This window comes from Chroicocephalus ridibundus, chromosome 1 (assembly GCF_963924245.1).
Source record: "Chroicocephalus ridibundus chromosome 1, bChrRid1.1, whole genome shotgun sequence".
Lineage (NCBI taxonomy): Eukaryota > Metazoa > Chordata > Aves > Charadriiformes > Laridae > Chroicocephalus > Chroicocephalus ridibundus.
The window spans coordinates 218,653,320-218,672,712 of NC_086284.1; the positions used below are offsets into that span (position 1 = coordinate 218,653,320).

Sequence of the window (19,393 nt, forward strand, 5' to 3'; positions counted from 1 at the left end):
ATGTGCATGCCAACTTGACAGCCATTTTTGTGCTAGTTTTCAGTCTGCGAGAAACACAATGGCTTTCCACTCCTGTTGCACTGCAACTAGTTGAATTATCTAACCCAAGGCAGTTTATTGAGTGATAGCACAGTTGCTGTGTGTCTGAACCCCCTTTTCTTTGGCAGGTTGCTGTTGCACAGTACAGCGAGGAGCCCAGGGCAGCTTTCCACTTCAACCAACACCGGGACCGCAACAGTGCCCTGAAAGCCGTCAAGGGACTGAGCTATGCTGGAGGCAACACAAAAACAGGTCTGTATGGGTGAGCTGCACACATGGGGTGGACCTTCTGGACCAATACAGAGGCTGGAGACCAGGGATGACATTTGTCTGAGTGTTTTGAACCCATTTACCTGGTTAGAAAGTTGTGGCCCAAAGTTCTTCAAAATTTGAGAGTGGAGGATTGAATTTAGTTTTATTTCCAGGGATAGTCTTCCCAGCTAGCCTGATGTCCTTTATCCACGTCCTAGTTTTACTACTGGGTTTCTCTTCATAATTTTATAACCTTGCCTGCACTTGAGGGAGGTTTTTATACCTGGCTTGGAGACAAAGCCCATAAACGTTAGGTAAGGATAGTCAATGCTGAAGCATCCTTATTGCCCACTGTATGCACATTTTAATCAGCAAATTCCAACTGTTATTGCCTTGTTACCCCTAACAACAAAACAATGTGCCCCGTCCTATTTTCATGGTGTGTCATCATGTAAATGTCCTTTGTTGGCATCTCTTGCACAAATAACGCAGCTCTTCACCAGTAAAGCGTCTCCAAAATTCACACACTTTTGTCTCATGTAGTTAAATGCTCCGAGACACACAGTGCTTTCCACCTCCTCGTTCCCAGCAGGACAGTAGGGTATACCTGGTTCCCTGAAGGAACATGAGCAGTAATATTAAATTGAAGGTAATTAGTTTTAACTTTACTCTTCTTAAATGGCCTAATAGTTGTCTTCCAGTCAGTCAAGATAAAGGGAAGCCATGAGGCACCCATGTTTGTTAATTGAAGGCTTATATACCTCATCCTGGCTCCGTGATATTGGCCAGGAACACAGAAAAAATGGGGCTGATCAAAATACAAGAATTTTAATGGGACTGGTTAGGGAAAGCAGGCATAAAGCTGGTCAGACTGCAGATTCCTGGGTAACCTTGCTCTAATCCTTCTTTTTTATGGAAGTTGTGTCAATAGAGGCATTTTACCTGTCATAGGTAAAACGCCTCTATTGTCCCTTTCCATACTATTTTGAGTCTTAACCATTTCAGTTTGGGGGAGATTTCTTCACAAAACTTTCCTGATCTTTCTAAAGAAATTTGGAAAGGGGGATCCTGTGGGGTTTTTTTCCTAAACTGCAAGGAAAGTGCTTCAAATCTCCCAAATGTATTATTTTTTCCTTTTCGAAACTATCTGCTGAATTCATCCTGAACCATTTCAGCCAACCTGTTTTACTGCTGTCTTACCTGAAAAGACATTTCCCCATGTTAGGGGCTACTATCCATATCTGGGGCCACACTGAATGCCCTTTTTTCTCCATCTGTGGAAGAGGACCCACAGTTCCCACCTGCAGACCCAACAGGCAGATTTACACTGTCCCTCTCTATGTTTGCCCAGGTCGTGGTATAACCTACATGCTAAAGGAGTTCTTTCAGTCCTCCAGAGGGATGAGACCAGATTTCCCTCACGTGCTGGTGCTGGTGACTGATGGGCGATCCCAGGATGATGTGTTGCTACCAGCCAGAGCAGCCCATGGTTTGGGTAAGAGTTGCCCTGTTGCGTTTCCCTGAGGCCTTGGTTCTCCATCAATTTCCAGGGCGTTGAGGGTGGTACGTTATGTGACGTGCGAGCTTTGAGTGCACTGCTGACTTTCTTCGCTCTTTTATCCTTTCTTCTTTCTGTTCCTAGCTTGAGTGTCTTGGTTTGCTATAACTCACACATGCTGCTTCAGGTGAGTTCTTGCGTGGCCACTGGAGTACCTAATCCCAGCAGAGGTTATGAACAGGAAGGTTGTGACGAGGGGATTGGAAACTCTGTTCTCAAACATTTTTGCTTCCGTTGAGTGAGCGATGTGTTTCAGGGATCCGCATCATTGCTGTGGGTGTCTCAGGAGCTGACCCCGTTGAACTCAACAGCATCTTGCTGCAGCAGAACCTCCAGAACGTTTTCTATGTCAGCACATTCGACGACTTCCCCCAGATCCTCCGCGAGCTGATAGAAGTCATTTGTTCTGACCCTCAGCCTTCAGGGGCCCAGCTGCCATCTGGGGAGGTGAGCTGCTTCACAGCCCTTTCGATATAAGCCAGCTTTCTTGGCGCAGGTCATGCACAAGGGCAGTCTTCTTCCCTGAGCAAAGTTTTAAAGCAAAGTCAGAACAGATTTAGGACACTGGGTCCAATCCTGACTTCACTTACTGTGCGACCCTAGAGATAAGGAGCAAAATCTTGGAACTCAAGGGAATGGAATTGGGGAAGCCGGAAAACAGCTTGGAAAGTTTTGTTGCATAAGGCCACTGCAGAGGCAGAGGACTTGAATCTATTATAAATTGATTGCCCTTTTCTAACTCCGGTCGATGGGGCATTGGTACGGATTTGAGGTCATCTGCAGAGTATCTCCAACAGTGATATTTTATGGCTGTTTCAATGAAAAGGTTGCTGACATAAAAGCGCAGTGACCTCTTGACATCCAACAGGTCTGAACAGTCTATGTTACCTTCACTGGAGAAAATGAGTCTCCGTAGTAGTTGGTGGACAGCTAACGCAGTGTGGTCAGCAAAGTCTGATCATGCTTCAGTTCATAGGTAGGCGTCCACACTGGCATAATAGCTCAGATGATGATGTTCATGCTATGGCAGTCTAAAATTAGGTGAGATTAATGCTGTCCATGGACGGTTGAATTAGGGTCTTTATTTCATCACCAACAAACTCCTTTCCACGGTCTCTCCCATGAGGGAGAAGAATTGCATTGACGCTACCTTGAAGTCCTGCAGATATGTAACCAAGAATATTTAGAGTCTCTCTGAGCCAAAAAGAAGATCCTGAGCTGTAGGTGTAACATGGGCCAAGACTTCCTGAGTTATCGATACGCTTCCTGACTGCATTTTGTCCTCACAGAACTCTGTGTTCTCCATCCCGTTCTCCCAATTTCAAGGCACAAGCCGGAGACACAATAAATAATTCATGACCTCCCAGGGACGTTAAATAGTCTGAGGATATGAACAGGTCTCCTGGATGGTCAACCTTGCTTCTTTCTTCTGTTGCGCGAGCCAACTCACGTGCTAGTCTGTGTTTCATGGTCACTCTGGTTTGGGTTTATTTGCCATCCTTTGTCAGATAATAGTTTCATTATCATTTGTTCTATTTTCCTTTTCTTTTCAAGAGCTTCAGGAGCTCACCAGCTCATGGAGGCTATGACCCATACAGCTTTACTACAAAGGGGGAGAAAGGAGAGAGGGTGAGTCCACCAGCATGAACCGTCCACTCAGTTAATTAATATGTGACTAAATGAGTAGAATGAAGGAAGAGATCTAGCAAAGAATCATCTTCAGATCTTTTATGGGTTTTTTTGATATATCCTACACCATGCAGGCTTTGGAAATCAGGGAAAAGGGAACTAACGCACGTGTGTGCTGGTAATTGGGGATTCCCTCAAACGGTATAGAAGGCTAGTGCTGCCTGAAGCTTGTTTGGGTTTGCAGGTCTGGGGCCGTAACCTGGATGCTGTTATTTTCCATATGTTTAGGGTCTACCTGGGAAGGACGGCATTCCCGGGCTGCCGGGCAGACCGGGGCGGACAGGTCCTCCTGGTCCCCCTGGACTCATGGTAAGTATTTGGTTTAACAAACCTTGTCAAAGTGCCATTTAAGAGAAAAGTAAGCATGGCTCTCAAATCTCTCTCTCTCTCTCTCTCCTGTTTTGCAGGGTCTCCCTGGCATTCAAGGTGATATTGTAAGTATTTTGAATGCAGCAAAGATCATCGATACGGTAGGACCCTAGAGGTTTGTTTTTCAAGCCTTTCAAAGGCCAGTTGTGCTGAGCAGGACACCAGGAGAACAGGAGAACCAAGTGACACATTTTGCCTTTATGAGGGGCTATTGCTGTCACCGAATAGCTCTGAATAGGTTTCCTTCTGTTCAGAGATCTGGCAAATAATGCAATACAACGTGGGCACACTTCTAGCCAAGTAACCCTCAATGAACCAGAGCTGTTGAGAAAAAGGCCAAGGACTATGAACTCTGCCTTCAGTCACATAGAATCATAGAATCATTTCGGTTGGAAAAGACCTTTGGGATCATCGAGTCCAACCATCAACTCCACTCTACAGAGTTCTCCCTTACACCATATCCCTTAACAGCACATCTAAATGAGTCTTAAACACATCCAGGGATGGTGACTCCATCACCTCCCTGGGCAGCCTATTCCAGTATCTGACCACTCTTTCTGGGAAGAATTTTCTCCTAATGTCCAGCCTAAACCTCCCCTGCTGCAGCTTGAACCCATTCCCTCTTGTTCTATCACTAATTACCTGTGAGAAGAGACCAGCACCAACCTCTCTACAATGGCCTTTCAAGTAGTTGCAGAGAGTGATGAGGTCTCCCCTCAGCCTCCTCTTCCTCAAACTAAACAGTCCCAGCTCCTTCAATCGCTCCTCATAAGATTTATTCTCCAGGCCCTTCACCAGCTTCGTTGCCCCACTCTGCACTCGCTCCAGCACCTCGAGATCTCTCTCGTATTGAGGTGCCCAGAACTGGACACATCTATCAATCCTACTGCATAATCACCAGCAGCATCGTTTGCTCACAGCCTTCCCATACACAAACTGTTCACGCAACAGTTCGTAGCATCGCTTGGCAAATGTGCATCTAGCGAGACCAACCAAACCTCACGTGCCCTTGTTTTCACAGTACTAATTGCTCCGTGCTGTTGATGTCATTGGTGATAGCACAGCTTGGCACACTAGATCAGCACTCACGAATGTCCCTCCCCTGCTTTTACCAGGGCTCTGTTAGTAGATAAATGTGTTTGACCAGCTAAATCACCCTCGGTTCTGAGGGCTAAATTGACAAGGGGCTGGTACCAAGGTGTGCCCAGGTCATTTGAGATGCCCTAGGATTTCCAAGGCAACCATGAAGGGCTGATAAAATATGGGCCTTGATGGGCACTTCCAAAGTGAGAGCTGCAGGCTAGGCAGGTATCACAGAGCATCACAAATTGCACAAGACACCGGTGCATGTGTAATTGAACCGAGCCCCTGCCCCTGCCCTCCATTGTCTACAATGGTGTGTAAGCAGCCACCTCTTGTGCAGAAACAACATTTTGGTGGCACCTTCTTGAACTTAACTCCATCTTTTGGGCTCGATTCTGTTGCTTAAAGAGTCAGCTCTTGTGATTTCGGGTGCCCTGTTATCCCACCCATCCTCCAGAAGGACACAGGCCTCCCATAAATCCTTCATCATGTCTGCCAGCCCTGTGCCTTGGTTACTTGAGGATATCACCCATCTTGTGTCCAGAGAAGGGCAACGGAGCTGGTGAGGGGTCTGGAGCACAAGCCCTGTAGGGAGCGGCTGAGGGAGCTGGGGGTGTTCAGCCTGGAGAGAAGGAGGCTGAGGGGAGACCTTCTCGCTCTCTGCAACTCCCTGAAAAGAGGTTGTAGTGAGATGGGGATTGGTCTCTTCTCCCAAGGAACAGGCGATAGGACAGGAGGAAATGGCCTCAAGTTGTACCAGGGGAGGTTTAGGATGGATATTAGGAAAAATTTCTTCACTGAAAGGATTTTCTAACATTGGAGCAGGCTGCCCAAGGCAGTGGTGGAGTCCCCATCCCTGGAGGTATTTAAAAGACATGTAGATGTGGTGCTGAGGGAGGTGGTTTAGTGGTGGACTTGGCAGTGTTAGGTTTATGGTTGGACCTGATGATCTTAAAGGTCCCTTCCAACGTAGACAATTCTATGATTCTATGACCTTTGGGCATCTGGATCAAACTGCCAGTGTCTGCGATGGGGTAGCACCTATAACAAGGATTGTGATGTTTGTGAGCCATGGTTTGCACAGATCACAGGAGTCCAACAGAAACCACTGCAGCCACCAAATGCCCCTTCTGCCCTGTTTACCTTCTCCTGGTGGATTAAATAAGCAGCAACCCCTCATTCCTCACAGCTTCCCATGGTGCTTTGTATGTACTACACTGTCACTACATCAGGTGTCCATCCTACATGCACCCATCGCTAGAGAGGGACACATAACACACCCACGGGTGACACATACATTATATATTTCTTATCAATGTTGGGACCAAAATCAACTTCTAGGAACGTGTTTTCATGACCGCTTTAAAAGTGAATGAACTTTTATTAGAGACAGATCTGTAACTTCATCATCCCACAATGATGGTCCTGCGGGTGCTTTGCTGTTTAATGCCGCAGGATTTCTTTTTAATTCCAGGGATCTCCTGGCTATCCTGGACCAGTGGGGCCAAAAGGAGACAGAGTGAGTTTCATTCCTGGATTTCATTGGGCAAAAGCTATTGTATTGCTCTAATCTCTAATTTCTAAGTATTTTTACAGCGACCTTTGGTGAACGTGAACTTCTGAGCTATATGTAACTAGCCCTACACTGCTAATCTTCAGCCTGGGGAGTTGTCCTTCAGTTTTGCTAGGAGGAATCTAATGTCTTTATGGAAAAAAGTGCTTAATCCTTATCACAGGCCCTTGTCGCATTTCAGTTGGTTATTTGCAGAAGGAGGTATTGCTTATTCTGTCTTTCTGAGTTTCCACTATGAAAAAGCCTGTTTACATACATTTAGGACACAAAAAGTTAAGGCTTCATGGTCAGTTGTGGGCAGATTCCAGGAGCAGTTGTCCTGTCCTTCCCCCAGCCCCTAATGCACATTCCTCCCCCTTCCTGGCATCTGCCTGAGCCGTCTGTAAGGCTACAGATCAGGGAGTGGATCCCCCTGAAAGCCAACCTCCTTTTTTTCCCTGGGATTAATTTTCTGCCGTGCCGGTAAGCAGAGCTCGTGTCACGGCCATGGGGTTTCTGGTGCCTCTGCAAAAGAGTTGCTACAAGCAGGTGGTTTGGGTTTGCAGCGTAGGGAGGGGCTGTTTGGTTTTAAAGTCATTTACGCTGATCATGAAATTGCCCATAAATTATGAAACTGCCTGATTGCACCTGGACCTCGCAACGCAGCTAAGCACGTGTCGTCCTCCCCTTGTATGCAGGGTGAACCAGGCTACGTGCTGGGAGGAGTGGAGGTGATTCCTGGCCGAAATGGCCAGCCTGGCCCCCCCGTGAGTATCATACCCCAGGTGTGGTGGACCCTTCAGCCTCTCAAGGGCTGGCAGAGAAGTGAAGGGACCTGGGAGAGAGCCCACATCCTTCCCTTTCCTGGTTTTTGTTGTTGCAGGGACAGAAAGGGCAACCGGGGGTTCCTGGGGTAGCAGGGCCACCAGGTTTACCAGGGCCACAGGGGCCACCAGGGATCTCCATCAAGGTGAGCGTGGTTATTTGAAGTATAGTTCTGTGAAGCTGTAGCACACAGAGAGGAGACCCAGCATAGTCCAGGGTCCCTGGATACTCTGTTCATTCAAGAACCCTGGGAACGCTAGTTTCTTCTCTCCGTCATGGGATTTTCCTATTGAGGCATAAAAGGAGGAACTCCGCAAAATGTTCCCATCATCAGGGCCCCGCTGCTCAATACAGCGGAAATCGATGATGGAGCTTGAAAAGGTTACGGTCAGACAAGGCTGACCAGATTCAGTGGCCACTAAGGCTTTTCCAGCTCCGGGTCCCTAGGAGGGTTATTCAGCGTCTGGAGTGAAATACCCAGGATCACTTGTGCTAAAACCGACTGATGGTTGTCACCAAATGTCTCCTTGCACCAGGGGTGGGTCAGAAAGTCTCAGCAGAGACCACAAGACCTAAACTCCCCTCCTCTACCCTAAGGGGAGGTTGTCATCAGATTTTGCAGGTTGAGGTGTCTGGAGCATGCAAGATAGCAGGTACCTTTACTAAAGCTCCGTTTTCCCTTGGGGGTGGGAGTGTTGGTCTCTGGGCTTGTCAGCCTGCAGGAGCTTTTTGCTGGGACTAAGTTTAGAGAGGACCTGCTCTCTAAATTACCACCCCACGGTAATGCTCCTTGTCCCTTGTGTTTCAGGGTGAACCCGGGGATTCAGGTATCAGGGTAAGTACCTGAGATTAGCTTTCACTTCTCTATGGGATGAGGAGCCTATTTTTTTATTATCTCTAAGCTGCCCAATAGGGCCTGGTTTCCATACTGACCGGATGTCCGTCAAGACCCAAAAGGGCTCCTGGGACACACAGTAAGACTGTCCTGTGCTTCATGCAGGGCCCTCGTGGGAGGAATGGCCTCAAGGGTGACAGAGGAGGCGTGGGAGAACCGGTGAGTGGTCCACCGATGTCCAGTCACTAAGGAAGAGCTGCTGGCCATGGTGGGAAGGGACCATTGGCCTCAAGATGCCCACTGCCATGCAGGGTGGGTGTACAGGGACAATGTCTACTGTCAGCTCTCATCAGCTGCCACACTTCAGGATGCTTCACTCTGATGATGAGGGCTGGCAGATTAAGCAGGGCCAATTAAGCGTTTTCTCACTTTGTCAGCTTCATCCTGTTGACCTGTCACTCAGGAACTGCCAAAAGGGAAATGTTAGAAACCCAACAAAGACATGGGATAACAGCCATTCCTTTTGCGAAAAGCAAGGGCATGCTCTTCCTCATGGCATGGAGCAAAGCTGTGAGAAGTGCATCCATCACGGTGCTCACCATGACCATTAACCCTCTGGCATAGTCAATCATGTTGGCAGATGATTACAATTATCACCTGATGAGGGATACTCCAAAGTGACAGTGGTTCACCCTTGAGCCCCCACTGTTTCCTTCACCCATGGAGCAGCTGAGTGCAACTGTCCTCCTTCCCGCATCCCACCCCTCTGGTCTCATCAGGACAGAGAAGACCCAGGGCAGGTCCAGAGGAGGGCAAGAAGGTGGGTCAAAAGAATGGGACAGAAAATGGACCGAGCTGGCAGCAGATTCAAAACAAAGAAAAGGTGGTGGTTCTTCACAGAAGAAATCCCACAAGGATGTTTGGGGTGTAGGAACTTGAGGTTGAGGGGAGATAAGAGAAGGAAAAAAGTCCATGGAGGACTAGGAATAAAAGAAACCGTCTTTGGTTTGGGAAGTTCCTGCATTATAAATGGCTCAAACCTGAAAGATTACTGAGGGACAGGGCATGTCCTGTTCTTGTACCGTTGCCAAGGTGCCTCTTACTGTCCATCATCATAAATGGGTCCGAGCTCTATCCTATAGGCCAGCTATTTCCATCTTCACCATTTCTACACCAGCAGCATTACGGGTTCACCCTCTTACAGCAACAGAGCCATGAAGAGTCACTGCAGAAGACAGCCACTGCCAGATCAACGTGGGAACCCAGGCTCTGTCTTCCCATGTAGCAAGCAAACACCTCTTTGTTTTCCCTTCCTGAGTAAAGCCAGTGATCCATAGCTTATTTGTGGGGGAAAAGGAAATTTGGGAATACATAGACGTCTCTATAAATCCTCAGTTGTAAAGGAACTGTTAAGATAGGCACATCAGGGTATGTATTTCTCTGCTTGGATTTCTGCACACTTAAAAATAAACCTTTTCTTTCGTATGATTGGTAACAAACAGTTTGGAAGAAAAAGATTTGATGATGTACCTTCCTTTTCAGGGGAGACCTGGCTTGCCAGGCCCTGTAGGGCTAGATGGTGTTCCTGGACTGCCTGGACCAAGGGGAGAAAAGGTCATTACTCATGTCAGATGTCTGCAAGGCATCTCAGCCCAAGGGGGAGCTGAGACAAAGTAGTAGCAGGGTAGACATGTGGAAGGCACATTGGGATCTCCCACCGTTCCCCTTCACTCCTTGCTTTTATGGGTTTGAGTCTATGCATGGTAGAATAGATGACCCATCTCCATCCAAGTCGATTTTCTTCTCAGTCCTCTTGTTTCCACCCAGTGGTAGAAACAAGTTCCTGCTGTCCTCTGCAGTTCCTGCTGTCAGGAGCAGTGTTTTCTCCCAAACATGCCCCAAGCCCTGCATGCTCCCTGTCCCCTGGGTAGGTCTGCTTCACTGAATCCCCCGTCCTGCTTCAAATGGCCACTGGAAACACCTACAGACCCTACGGGTTTTTAATTCTCTCCTCCACGTCATTGTCTGCACCTTGCCTGAAGGTTACTGGCTAGAGATATGTCTTAGCCAAGTATTTACAGAGCAAGTTTCTCCCCTCCTGCTTTGCAAGGTGGCTAAGGGTGGAGCTCATGGGTAGGACATATCATGCTCTGCCACGTTGGGGACCAGCTTTCCTGATGGCAATGCTGTGCTTACCTTGCAGGGGATGGCAGGAACTGGCATTCCCGGCGCTGCTGGCATGAAGGGGGAAGAAGGAGAGCAGGTGGGTTGACAATTTTGGAGTGAGATTTCCAGCTAAAATCCCTTTGGAGGGTTCAGTGTCTCCAGAGTCTCCTTCAATCCCTCTTATCTAGGTTTTCCTCAGAGGTCGCATCCAGTGGTTATAAATGGAAAGGGTGACAGAAGGGAAGACGCCAGGGTTTAAAGTTCGAGCTTTCACTGTTTCTTCTCATTTTTCAGGGGGCGATGGGACCTCCAGGACCACCGGGACCAAAGGTGGGTACTGAAATGCTGAACCTGAGTCCCTGTGCCTGGTATTCAGGTGCCAAGGAAAACATCTAGCTCTAACCATCATCGTAGGCTGCGGGAATGTCGACTCTTTACTCAAAAGCAATGAAAGATAATTTTATATATCAGCAGTTACTGGCCAGTGGAAGTCATTGTTGCTGGGTGCAGCAGAGACCTGGAATGGTAGCAAGACAGGATATTTTCATAAAATTATAGATGGCATTTTTGTGGCTGGTGAGACTCTGCAGAATTGTAGTAGTTCACATTAAATGTGTTTTGGAAGGAAGATGTAAGGAGCAGATTGTCTCACATTTGTATTTTGGACACCTTCCTCTGAACCATCCAGGCCCAGATTCATTCCCACGTTTCCAGTGGAGAAAGACCAGCTCTGGGAGAGGTGATGTAGCCCATCCTGAAGTTTGAGTTTTCTTCTGGAAGTGACCATCTTTTTCCAAGTGTTGGGAGAAAAGGAAACCTTGACTTGATCAATCCTCTCACCTTGCTTAAGAGCCTGGGGTTGGTGGGGAGGAGTGATTTTGGGGTCCTAGTGCTGCCAGAGGAAAGGGACTGGACAACTGTAGCTCCAGTCCAAATCTGGCAACTCTGCTGGGAACCTAGGGAAGATGAGAAATGCCAAGAACTGGTCAGGAAGGGAATCATGGAAGGCAGGAAGATTTTCTTGCAGACTTCTGCCTATCTTCTCAGCTCTCACTACTCATGGAGATGTTGGGGTTCAACTCCAGGGCTTCTCCATGTAACAAAACACCTGGAAAGCTGCGGGTGCAGGAGGAATCAGAAGATCTTGGCATGTACAGGGACGACTGCTGCAGGAGGAAGGAGAATTTCTCCTGAGCCAAGACAAATGCCTCTCAGTTCAGGTTTGAGAGGATGTTTGCCTCTTCCTGAAGCACCTGGCTTGAGCTCGCGTTGAAGTTTGACACCAGAGAAAGAGTCAAGAAGTCTGGATTTTCCCTGGTGTGGGGAGCGCCAGGCTCAGGTTTAGGTGGTACATAGGGCAACTCAGCATGGTCCCAGGTTGTCACGTCTCTTGGAGGAGCACTTAGGATTGGGTTGTATGGCTCTCTGCACACCCCCTTCTCCAGGTAACTCAGGGCGTACTCTTTGAGTTACTGCTGATGGCCAAATGGATCTGAGTCACTGATTTATTTCATGTCCGTTAAGCTCAAAAAATGTCCACGTTGACCTCAAAATAAATTATTTTCATACTTCCAAGAGAGGTGGAAAATGAAGGAAGCAAATAGTATCCAAGGAAATGTTTCATTCAGCCTGAAACAAAGTGGTTTGCTTCCCTTTGCAGTAGTGCTTTTTTACTTCATAAAATAGGAGAGGATTTTAAATCGGTCAAGTCCTTCCAAGTGCCAATAGCCAGTTTGCAGCTCATGTCTTGCTCTTCGCAAGAGCAAAGACCTCCTTGAATTGCTCAGTCCTGGTCCACACAAATATGAGTCTGTGGCGGGGTGTTTCATGGGCTGCCCATGCAAAGCAATGGGGAGAAAGAGCACAATGTGGCAGGGTGCTCAGCAGTGAGGTAACTGTCGACGTTGCTCATGAGCTCTTTCCAAGTGGACAGCAGAAGGTGCAGGAGGCAATCACAGCTGCTCATTTTCACTTAGGGTGAACCAGGACCACCTGGGGAAGAACAACTGATTGGGCCAAGGATGTGCCTCCAAATTAATCAAATCAGAACGAAGTTTTAAAAATTAAGATTAAAAAACAAGATGCAAATATAGAACCCGCCGTACCTGGGCCCTGGACCAGCATCTCCACCTTGCTCCTCTTGCTTATGCTCAGCCTCTGAGCCAAGCCTGGACCTACCCCACAACTCCAAACCTGCACATTATCTATCCTGTAGACTCTCAACTTTTCCAAGAGACTGTCTTATCTTCAGCTCTCAGGCTTTTGGGAGGAAACAGTCGGATCAAGCTCAGGATAGTTCATATACACATACAGTAATATATGTGTATTATACAGTAGATGATTATGATATAACTATATAGTAACTATCTATTATAATATGCAAGCAATTTAATATTAGGCATATAGTAATATGTTTTATTATACAAGATATCAATATATTATTGATACTAGACAGGTAATTAATATGTAATATGTAAGTGCATGGACTATATATGTAACATGCTATATACTATATATGACATATATGTAAAAAACTTCATTTTTTCTTCTTCTTTTTTTTTTTTTTTTTTAATTTGCTTTCCTACTCTGCTTTCACAGTCTCCAGTGGAGGGAACCTGCTCAGCGTGAGCCTCCAGGCTCGTCCTGCTCTGCCAGCAGAGCCTTGTCTTAACTAAAGCATCTTCTGTTTTCCAGGGTAACAAAGGGCAAGGTGGTGTTAAAGGGGACAAGGTGAGACTGGCCAGCACTGGAGGGCAGAGTAGGAGGGGAAGAAGTGGTGAGACGCTGGCCCAGGTTGCCCAGAGAAGCTGTAGCTGCCCCATCCCTGGAAGGGTTCAAGGCCAGGTTGGACGGGGCTTGGAGCAACCTGGGCTGGTGGGAGGTGTCCCTGCCCAGGGCAGGGGGGTGGAACTAGATGATCCCTTCCAATTCTAACTATTCTACGATTCTAAGGACTGGCTCTGGTTTCAGGTTCAGGACGTTGAGGTATCTGGTTGGAATTCCAGAGGGAGGGAATTTGATGTCCCTCCCAAAGGCTTCTCCCAGTCTGGCCAGATATAACTGGGCCCCATACCTACATACCATGTAAGTGCAAGGTTCAGGAGCTTGCTCCTGCTGAAGGTGCTCTCATGCATGGGATAGACCTTGCTCCGATGGTAAATTCCCGAGAGTGTCTGCAGCCAGCAAACACTGACAAACAAATCTTGAATGCTCCTTGCCAGTCCATACTGAGTATTCACGGGTTCCTTTTAGTGAGCTGTATTTCAGGTTTGCCGTTTTTACAGCTCCCCCAGCTGCACTTGTTCTGCTCATCCATTTGATTATAACCTCAAAGATTAAAAGAGATGTCCGCATTTTTTACTAAGAATAGCTACGGTAGTGAAAAATGGAAATAGTCTGTCAGTCTTCCTCGAGCCAGTGCACTTTGCAGGAGCAAGGCCCTGTGAGCACAGCAGGTACGTGCACTTGCAGCTTCCAGCTCTGAGCAGAGTCCTGGGGCTGGGTTAGACAAAGCACTGACCTGGTCTGGTAGCTCCCATGCACCTCATGGCCATCTCCATACCTTTCCTTGCTTGCAAAAGACCATCTTTGAGAGCTGTACCTGGGATGACACCTTGTTGCTATGCACTTGGTCTCCTGGTAGATGGCAACAAGGCATGCTAGAGGTGGGCATGGGGTTCCCATCTCTCACCCAAGACCCTGATAGCTGTCTGGCAGAGCTGTCTTGTAGTTAGGGAAAAACTGGGCTGAAAAGCTTCCTCCCTCCTTCCCTCTGGCTGGGAGCTTCTCACTACAGCAGGGACCAAAAGTGCTGAATCTGTTTTCAGTCTGGTGGAAATTAGCTTTTGATGCCTTTCTTACAGGGACTCCCAGGACCTCCAGGGCAGAAGGGAGACCAGGTAAGTCAAACAGCAAGAGAACAACATGTTTGGCTAGCTCAGGTGAAGGTATCCTGACTTTCACCAGCTTGTTCCATCTGTGCAGCTCTTGCAAGTGCACTTGAGTGTGTTTATGAGGGGGCTTACGGAGAGATGAAGCCAGCAGGGATGTTCTTGAGCTCAGTGTCTCCTCTCTGTTTTGCTCTGGTGCTTCTGAGATGAATTTTGAGCTGTTTTAAGGAACAGATGGGGGAAAGCAATGAGCAGAAATTTTTCATTGACCCAGATTGTTCATTTTGTGTCCTGTTGCCTTGCAGGGGAACCCAGGATTTCCAGGTGCTCCAGCTATGGGGGTAACTATGAGTGGATTACAGCCTTTCTTGTGCTATCGCTATGCAGCATCACCACCAGTGATGCCAGTAGACCAAGGACCAAGAGAGACGTGTCCCACTGAATTGCAGGAGGAACAAATGGATCTCTTCCCTGACCCTCCAGCCAACTATGTCTTCTGCTCCCTGCTCCACTTCTTTTATTCCCAGCCCTGCACCACAGTTGCTCACTGTCTCCTTGAAGGAGATTCACTGCTGTGCAGGAAACATAAGGATAAAGCCTCCCCACAACTGTCCCCCAGCTCAAGCTCCGAGGGTAGATTTGGATTGGATATTAGGAAGAAATACTTTACTGTGAGGGTGGTGAGGCACTGGAACAGGTTGCCCAGGGAAGTTGTGGATGCCCCGTCCCTGTAAGTGTTCAAGGCCAGGCTGGATGAGGCTTTGAGCAACCTGGTCTAGTGGGAGGTGTCCCTGCCTAGGGCAGGGGGTTGGAACTAGATGATCTTTAAGGTCCCTTCCAACCCGAACCATGCTATGATTCACGGTGGGGCTGCTCTGGTCCCTGCTGAAGAGGCTGCTCCTTGTGTCCCTCCAAATGCTAGGGCAGCTTTAAGGAGAAACCTTGGTGGTGGCCACCTCTGCGTGTCCCATGGCATTGCTGCAATGGCTGTGGGAGCAGTTGGAGGTTGCATTAAGGACTGAGACCCACCACCAGGACAGACTGTTGTGTCCCGGAGGATGGTTGAATGACCAGAGGCATTGCTGTCTGAAGGTCAGTCCTCGGTGTGTATTAGCAAAGGCTACAGCAGTTATCTGCCAATAACACCTTGCATGTGAGTGACTGTTCAGTCCATCCCTGGAGCCAAAACCTACCAAAGTTGGTGGGGTTCCTCACAAGCTTCATTGGGTTTGGGATTTGGCTTGTAGTCCTTTCTGTCTTGTAGCCCTTTCTAGCCATCAGTGCAGGTTTCCCATCCCATAATCAAAGCTGAGATTCTCTTGCTTTGGAAAAGGTGGCATGAATAGATCTTACTTTGAAAAGGATTTATATTTTTTTTCCAAATAAGAGAGCATTTCAGTGATTTCTTTTTATCCTCAGGTTTTGGGGCCTCCAGGCAAGAAAGGTGTCAGGGTAAGTCCACTAATTAACACTGCTTGAAACTTAGATGAGCTCTTCGCCTGAAAAAGTGAAGGTTGTACCATGTTTCACCATCTGAATCATGTCTCCCTTGTGATTGACTGGAGAAGAGAGGTTGGAAAAGTAGCAGCAGCCTTGCCCTGCTGATATTTCTTTTGCTTTTATTAACATTTTGTACCCGTCATTCTCGTTCTAGCCCTAGTCTGTGGGGAAATTTGGGATTTCCATGCGCTAGTGTTAGAAGGGAGAGATCACTGAAGTGCAGAGCCAGCCCACTCACAGGAACTACTTGCCAGCCAAGGGAGGCATTGACATAAAATCAAAGCACAGCTGAGGCTGGAGGGGACTTCTGGAGGTCCCTAGTCCCACCTCCGGCTCAAAACAGAGCCAGCTTCCAAGCCGGGTAAGGTTGCTCAGGACCTTGTGTGCTGAGCATCTCCACAAATGGAGATTTCCCCACATCTTCAGGCCCCTGACCCAGCATTTGGCTTCCCCATGACTGGAGGAAATTGAATTTCTCAAACCAAGGAGATGTCTGAGGCAGAGCTGTTCCCTGACTGTGTTGTACATCTGCCTTATAGCCCAGAGGATACAGCTCACTTTTGTAGTGGCCTCGTGGTGGAACATGGCCTGGAATATCTTCCTTTTATTTTTAATTTTGGTAGCTCATTGTCAACCTGCAAAGAAATAGAAGATCTCCCTTATCCATGTTAGAAGTATTTGCTGCAGGACTAACTCGTCCTGGCTCTTTGACGGCTGACATTCATGAAATACCCTACAGTGCTTCATACCACCCTCACCCCTTAAAGAAAAAATGAGTTTGTCCTTTTCACTGCGCTTGGATGGCGGAGCCACCTCCCTTTGTTGGTCTTATCGTCCAGATTGCTTGACGTTGGTTGGCAAAAATGTCTCTCCTCTTCTAGGCTGGCTGCATTTAGGTAGTGGCCTGGGATCTGAATTTTATCCTGCTTGTAGCCCTATAAATGCCTGCATGGTGCTTTATGGTATAGATTTTGCATGGCTGGAGAGGGTGTAACTACTGTGGTGGGGTTTGTATGGCAAAAGCCCAGGTACCACGGGGAAAGCTTCGGTATAAACCCAAGGATGGATGGATGGATGGGTGGATTTGGCAATGGTTTTCAGAGCACACTAGAAGTGCAAAATGCAGCTCTAGGAAAACGGATTAACTTGGCTTCCCACATGATATTATTAGCTTTAGGGATATCTTTTATTCACAGGGAGATACTGGACCAACAGGGGCCCTGGGACCACGAGGGGACAAGGGAATACAAGGAGACAAAGGAGAGAAGGTAAAGCACTTGCTTTTCTTGGTGCATCCTTTATGGGTAGAAGGGTTTATTTCGTTTGTATCCACAAAGGAAACTCTTGAGGCAGATGGAACTCCTTCCCAAATCATGCTAACAAAAAGCACCCGTGTGCTGAAAGCCAAGGGGAGTCTTATCACACGGAGACGTCAAAAACGCCTTGAAAGGAAGTCAGAGAGACGCAGTTACCAACGCTCAGCTCTGCTGGCTGCCCATGTTTGCTGAAAATGTCTGGGATCTGCTCTGTCCTTTCCTGCCAGCTTCTGGTGTGGAGATTTATGTCGTGAGCTTGGAAGCTGCTCTAGGTAGACATTGTGTCTCCCTCTGCGTCCTCCTTACACCAAACGCAGCGTTGGCAGCTAACTGCCGGTAGTTACAAAGAGGACGGGAAGCAGGCTGACCCTTGAGGCAGCTACAAAGTGGTGGTGGAGTGGAGGCTGCTAGCGATGAGCATGGCACAGGACAAGTTCCCAGGAGTGGCAAGGTCATGCCACCACAGCGTGTGCATGGCAGTGGAAGAATTGCAGCCAAGATCTGCAAGATCGGGATGGGGAAACTGAGGCACATCCTGGGTCCCCCAAATAGCATTTTAGAGAAAGTTGGCTCTCCACAACAGCATCTTTCAGAGGCGGCAAGGACTGTGGTTAGGAGGGGAGAGGGACCACGTGGCGGCCATAAGGACAAGCTGAGAGGTGATACCAGCACAGGATTTAGTCCTGGCTCTATCTCTTTCATACGTAGAGGTGCAGAGAGGGAAAGCTCTCCAAACATTACACTGAGACACGCATCATCACTGATTTTTGCAGGGAAGTCCAGGTTTTGGCATTCCTGGTCAACCTGGGCTGAAGGGAGACCCAGGCGACAGGGTGAGTGGGGCAACACGCTGTCTTTGGGAGGGGGAGGGCTAAGAAGGCAAATCAGAAGGTTCAAAGACAAAATCTCTGTCACCTCCATGCACATGAATTTTTTGGCCTTCACCCCTGAGGCCTGTCATCAGGAAATTAGTGCTGGGATGGTGACAAGGTGCTAGGCTGTCACCCTGTGGTTGGTGATCCCATGGTGGGTTTGTGTGATGGGGTAGTTTGCACCTTACTGTGGAAGACAGTGCTAAGGGAGGGTCCTCTGAAATGCAGAGAGAGGATCACTCGTGAGTCTGGAAGAAAGCACAGACGGTCAATGCTCACCTGGTAATTCAACAGCAGAGCCAAGGGCGCCCCATTTCCAATGGCTTTGTGTCCTAAAGGTGAACTTGATTTTTATTTCCTTGACTTTTGTGTCTAAGAAGGTGCAAGCTTCTGGTGGCTCCCACATGAGGTCACTGATGTCTAGTAAGGGTTGGGTTGATCTCTCGGTGTTCTCTTTTGTGCGGATATTTTCATATCCCCTTTGGTGGGGATATTAATAGCCCCTTTCATTTTAAACCAGCAAAAAACTTGCAAAACCTAACATCTTTGAGGTTCCCACCCCTCTATCAAAGCTAGTCATCAAAGCATTAATGGTTGCAAAGTGGGGAAGACGGATGCATCTAAGGGCTTCCAGCCCCCTTCCATTAGGACACCATCTGTTTTCCCTTCTCCGCATTTTACTACACTGTTTCAGCTGCTAATACCTGCAATCAAAGAGCGGCTTGGCAGCATCGAGTCTGATGTTTACACCCTTTAGATACAACAGAGGACCCTCACCTGCAAATATTCTACCTGTGTCATTCTTGCCGTGTGACTAACGGTCTGTATTTCTGCAGGGAAATGTAGGTTTGTCTGGCAAACCAGGTCAGAAGGTGAGTCTACGCAATGATTGCAACGCGTAAAGCATCGTCTCATGACTGATGTCTGTGCCACCCAAAGCAGCTTGAGTCAGTGGGGTTTTATCTTTGCCATGGGGCTAGTGTCAAAACGTAGGGAGTGTTCAAAAGCTGAAAGGTCTGAACAAATTTGTTGAAAACTTTGCTGGACTCTCCTTAAGACACACAGAGCCCTGCATAGACAACAATGGAAAAATGCTCTTGCATCTTTAAAAAAACCTGCAAATCCTGACTTGTGGGATTCCCCCTAGCAAAGATTCAAAACTGGTCAAGAGAGGTCTGGAAAACATCCCAAATGCGGGGTTTGTTCAGTGAATCTGTCTTGCTGTGTACGTTGCTTAAACAGCGTTGCTCCCCAGGCTTGGCTGAGGGAGCATATGGATTTGGGAAGTGTTACAGCATGACAGGTAGCCCAGTGAACGGAATATTTAGGCTGGATCGGCTTCACTGGCATGGAGAAATTGGATGTCAAAAGAGATAAATGAGATGCATCCAAGACAGCATGTGTTAACAAGACGTGTTAACGCAGTTGCAAAGTAGAGAAGGCAGCA

General features: G+C 47.8%; 1 protein-coding gene across 1 annotated transcript in view; it reads left to right on the forward strand.

The window, feature by feature from the left end:
* LOC134510420 (collagen alpha-1(VII) chain-like) overlaps window positions 1-19,393 on the forward strand; it is a 136,643-nt gene that overhangs the window by 57,569 nt on the left and 59,681 nt on the right. Inside the window, exons 23-43 of the mRNA XM_063323721.1 lie at window positions 168-291; window positions 1,643-1,786; window positions 2,106-2,296; window positions 3,404-3,478; window positions 3,767-3,847; window positions 3,946-3,972; window positions 6,465-6,509; window positions 7,241-7,309; window positions 7,426-7,512; window positions 8,176-8,202; window positions 8,368-8,421; window positions 9,745-9,816; window positions 10,406-10,465; window positions 10,663-10,698; window positions 13,063-13,098; window positions 14,232-14,267; window positions 14,564-14,599; window positions 15,678-15,710; window positions 16,955-17,026; window positions 17,848-17,907; window positions 18,783-18,818. Of these exons, the coding sequence (XP_063179791.1) occupies window positions 168-291; window positions 1,643-1,786; window positions 2,106-2,296; window positions 3,404-3,478; window positions 3,767-3,847; window positions 3,946-3,972; window positions 6,465-6,509; window positions 7,241-7,309; window positions 7,426-7,512; window positions 8,176-8,202; window positions 8,368-8,421; window positions 9,745-9,816; window positions 10,406-10,465; window positions 10,663-10,698; window positions 13,063-13,098; window positions 14,232-14,267; window positions 14,564-14,599; window positions 15,678-15,710; window positions 16,955-17,026; window positions 17,848-17,907; window positions 18,783-18,818 (1,401 nt within the window). The remainder of the gene's footprint in view (window positions 1-167; window positions 292-1,642; window positions 1,787-2,105; window positions 2,297-3,403; window positions 3,479-3,766; window positions 3,848-3,945; window positions 3,973-6,464; window positions 6,510-7,240; window positions 7,310-7,425; window positions 7,513-8,175; window positions 8,203-8,367; window positions 8,422-9,744; window positions 9,817-10,405; window positions 10,466-10,662; window positions 10,699-13,062; window positions 13,099-14,231; window positions 14,268-14,563; window positions 14,600-15,677; window positions 15,711-16,954; window positions 17,027-17,847; window positions 17,908-18,782; window positions 18,819-19,393) is intronic.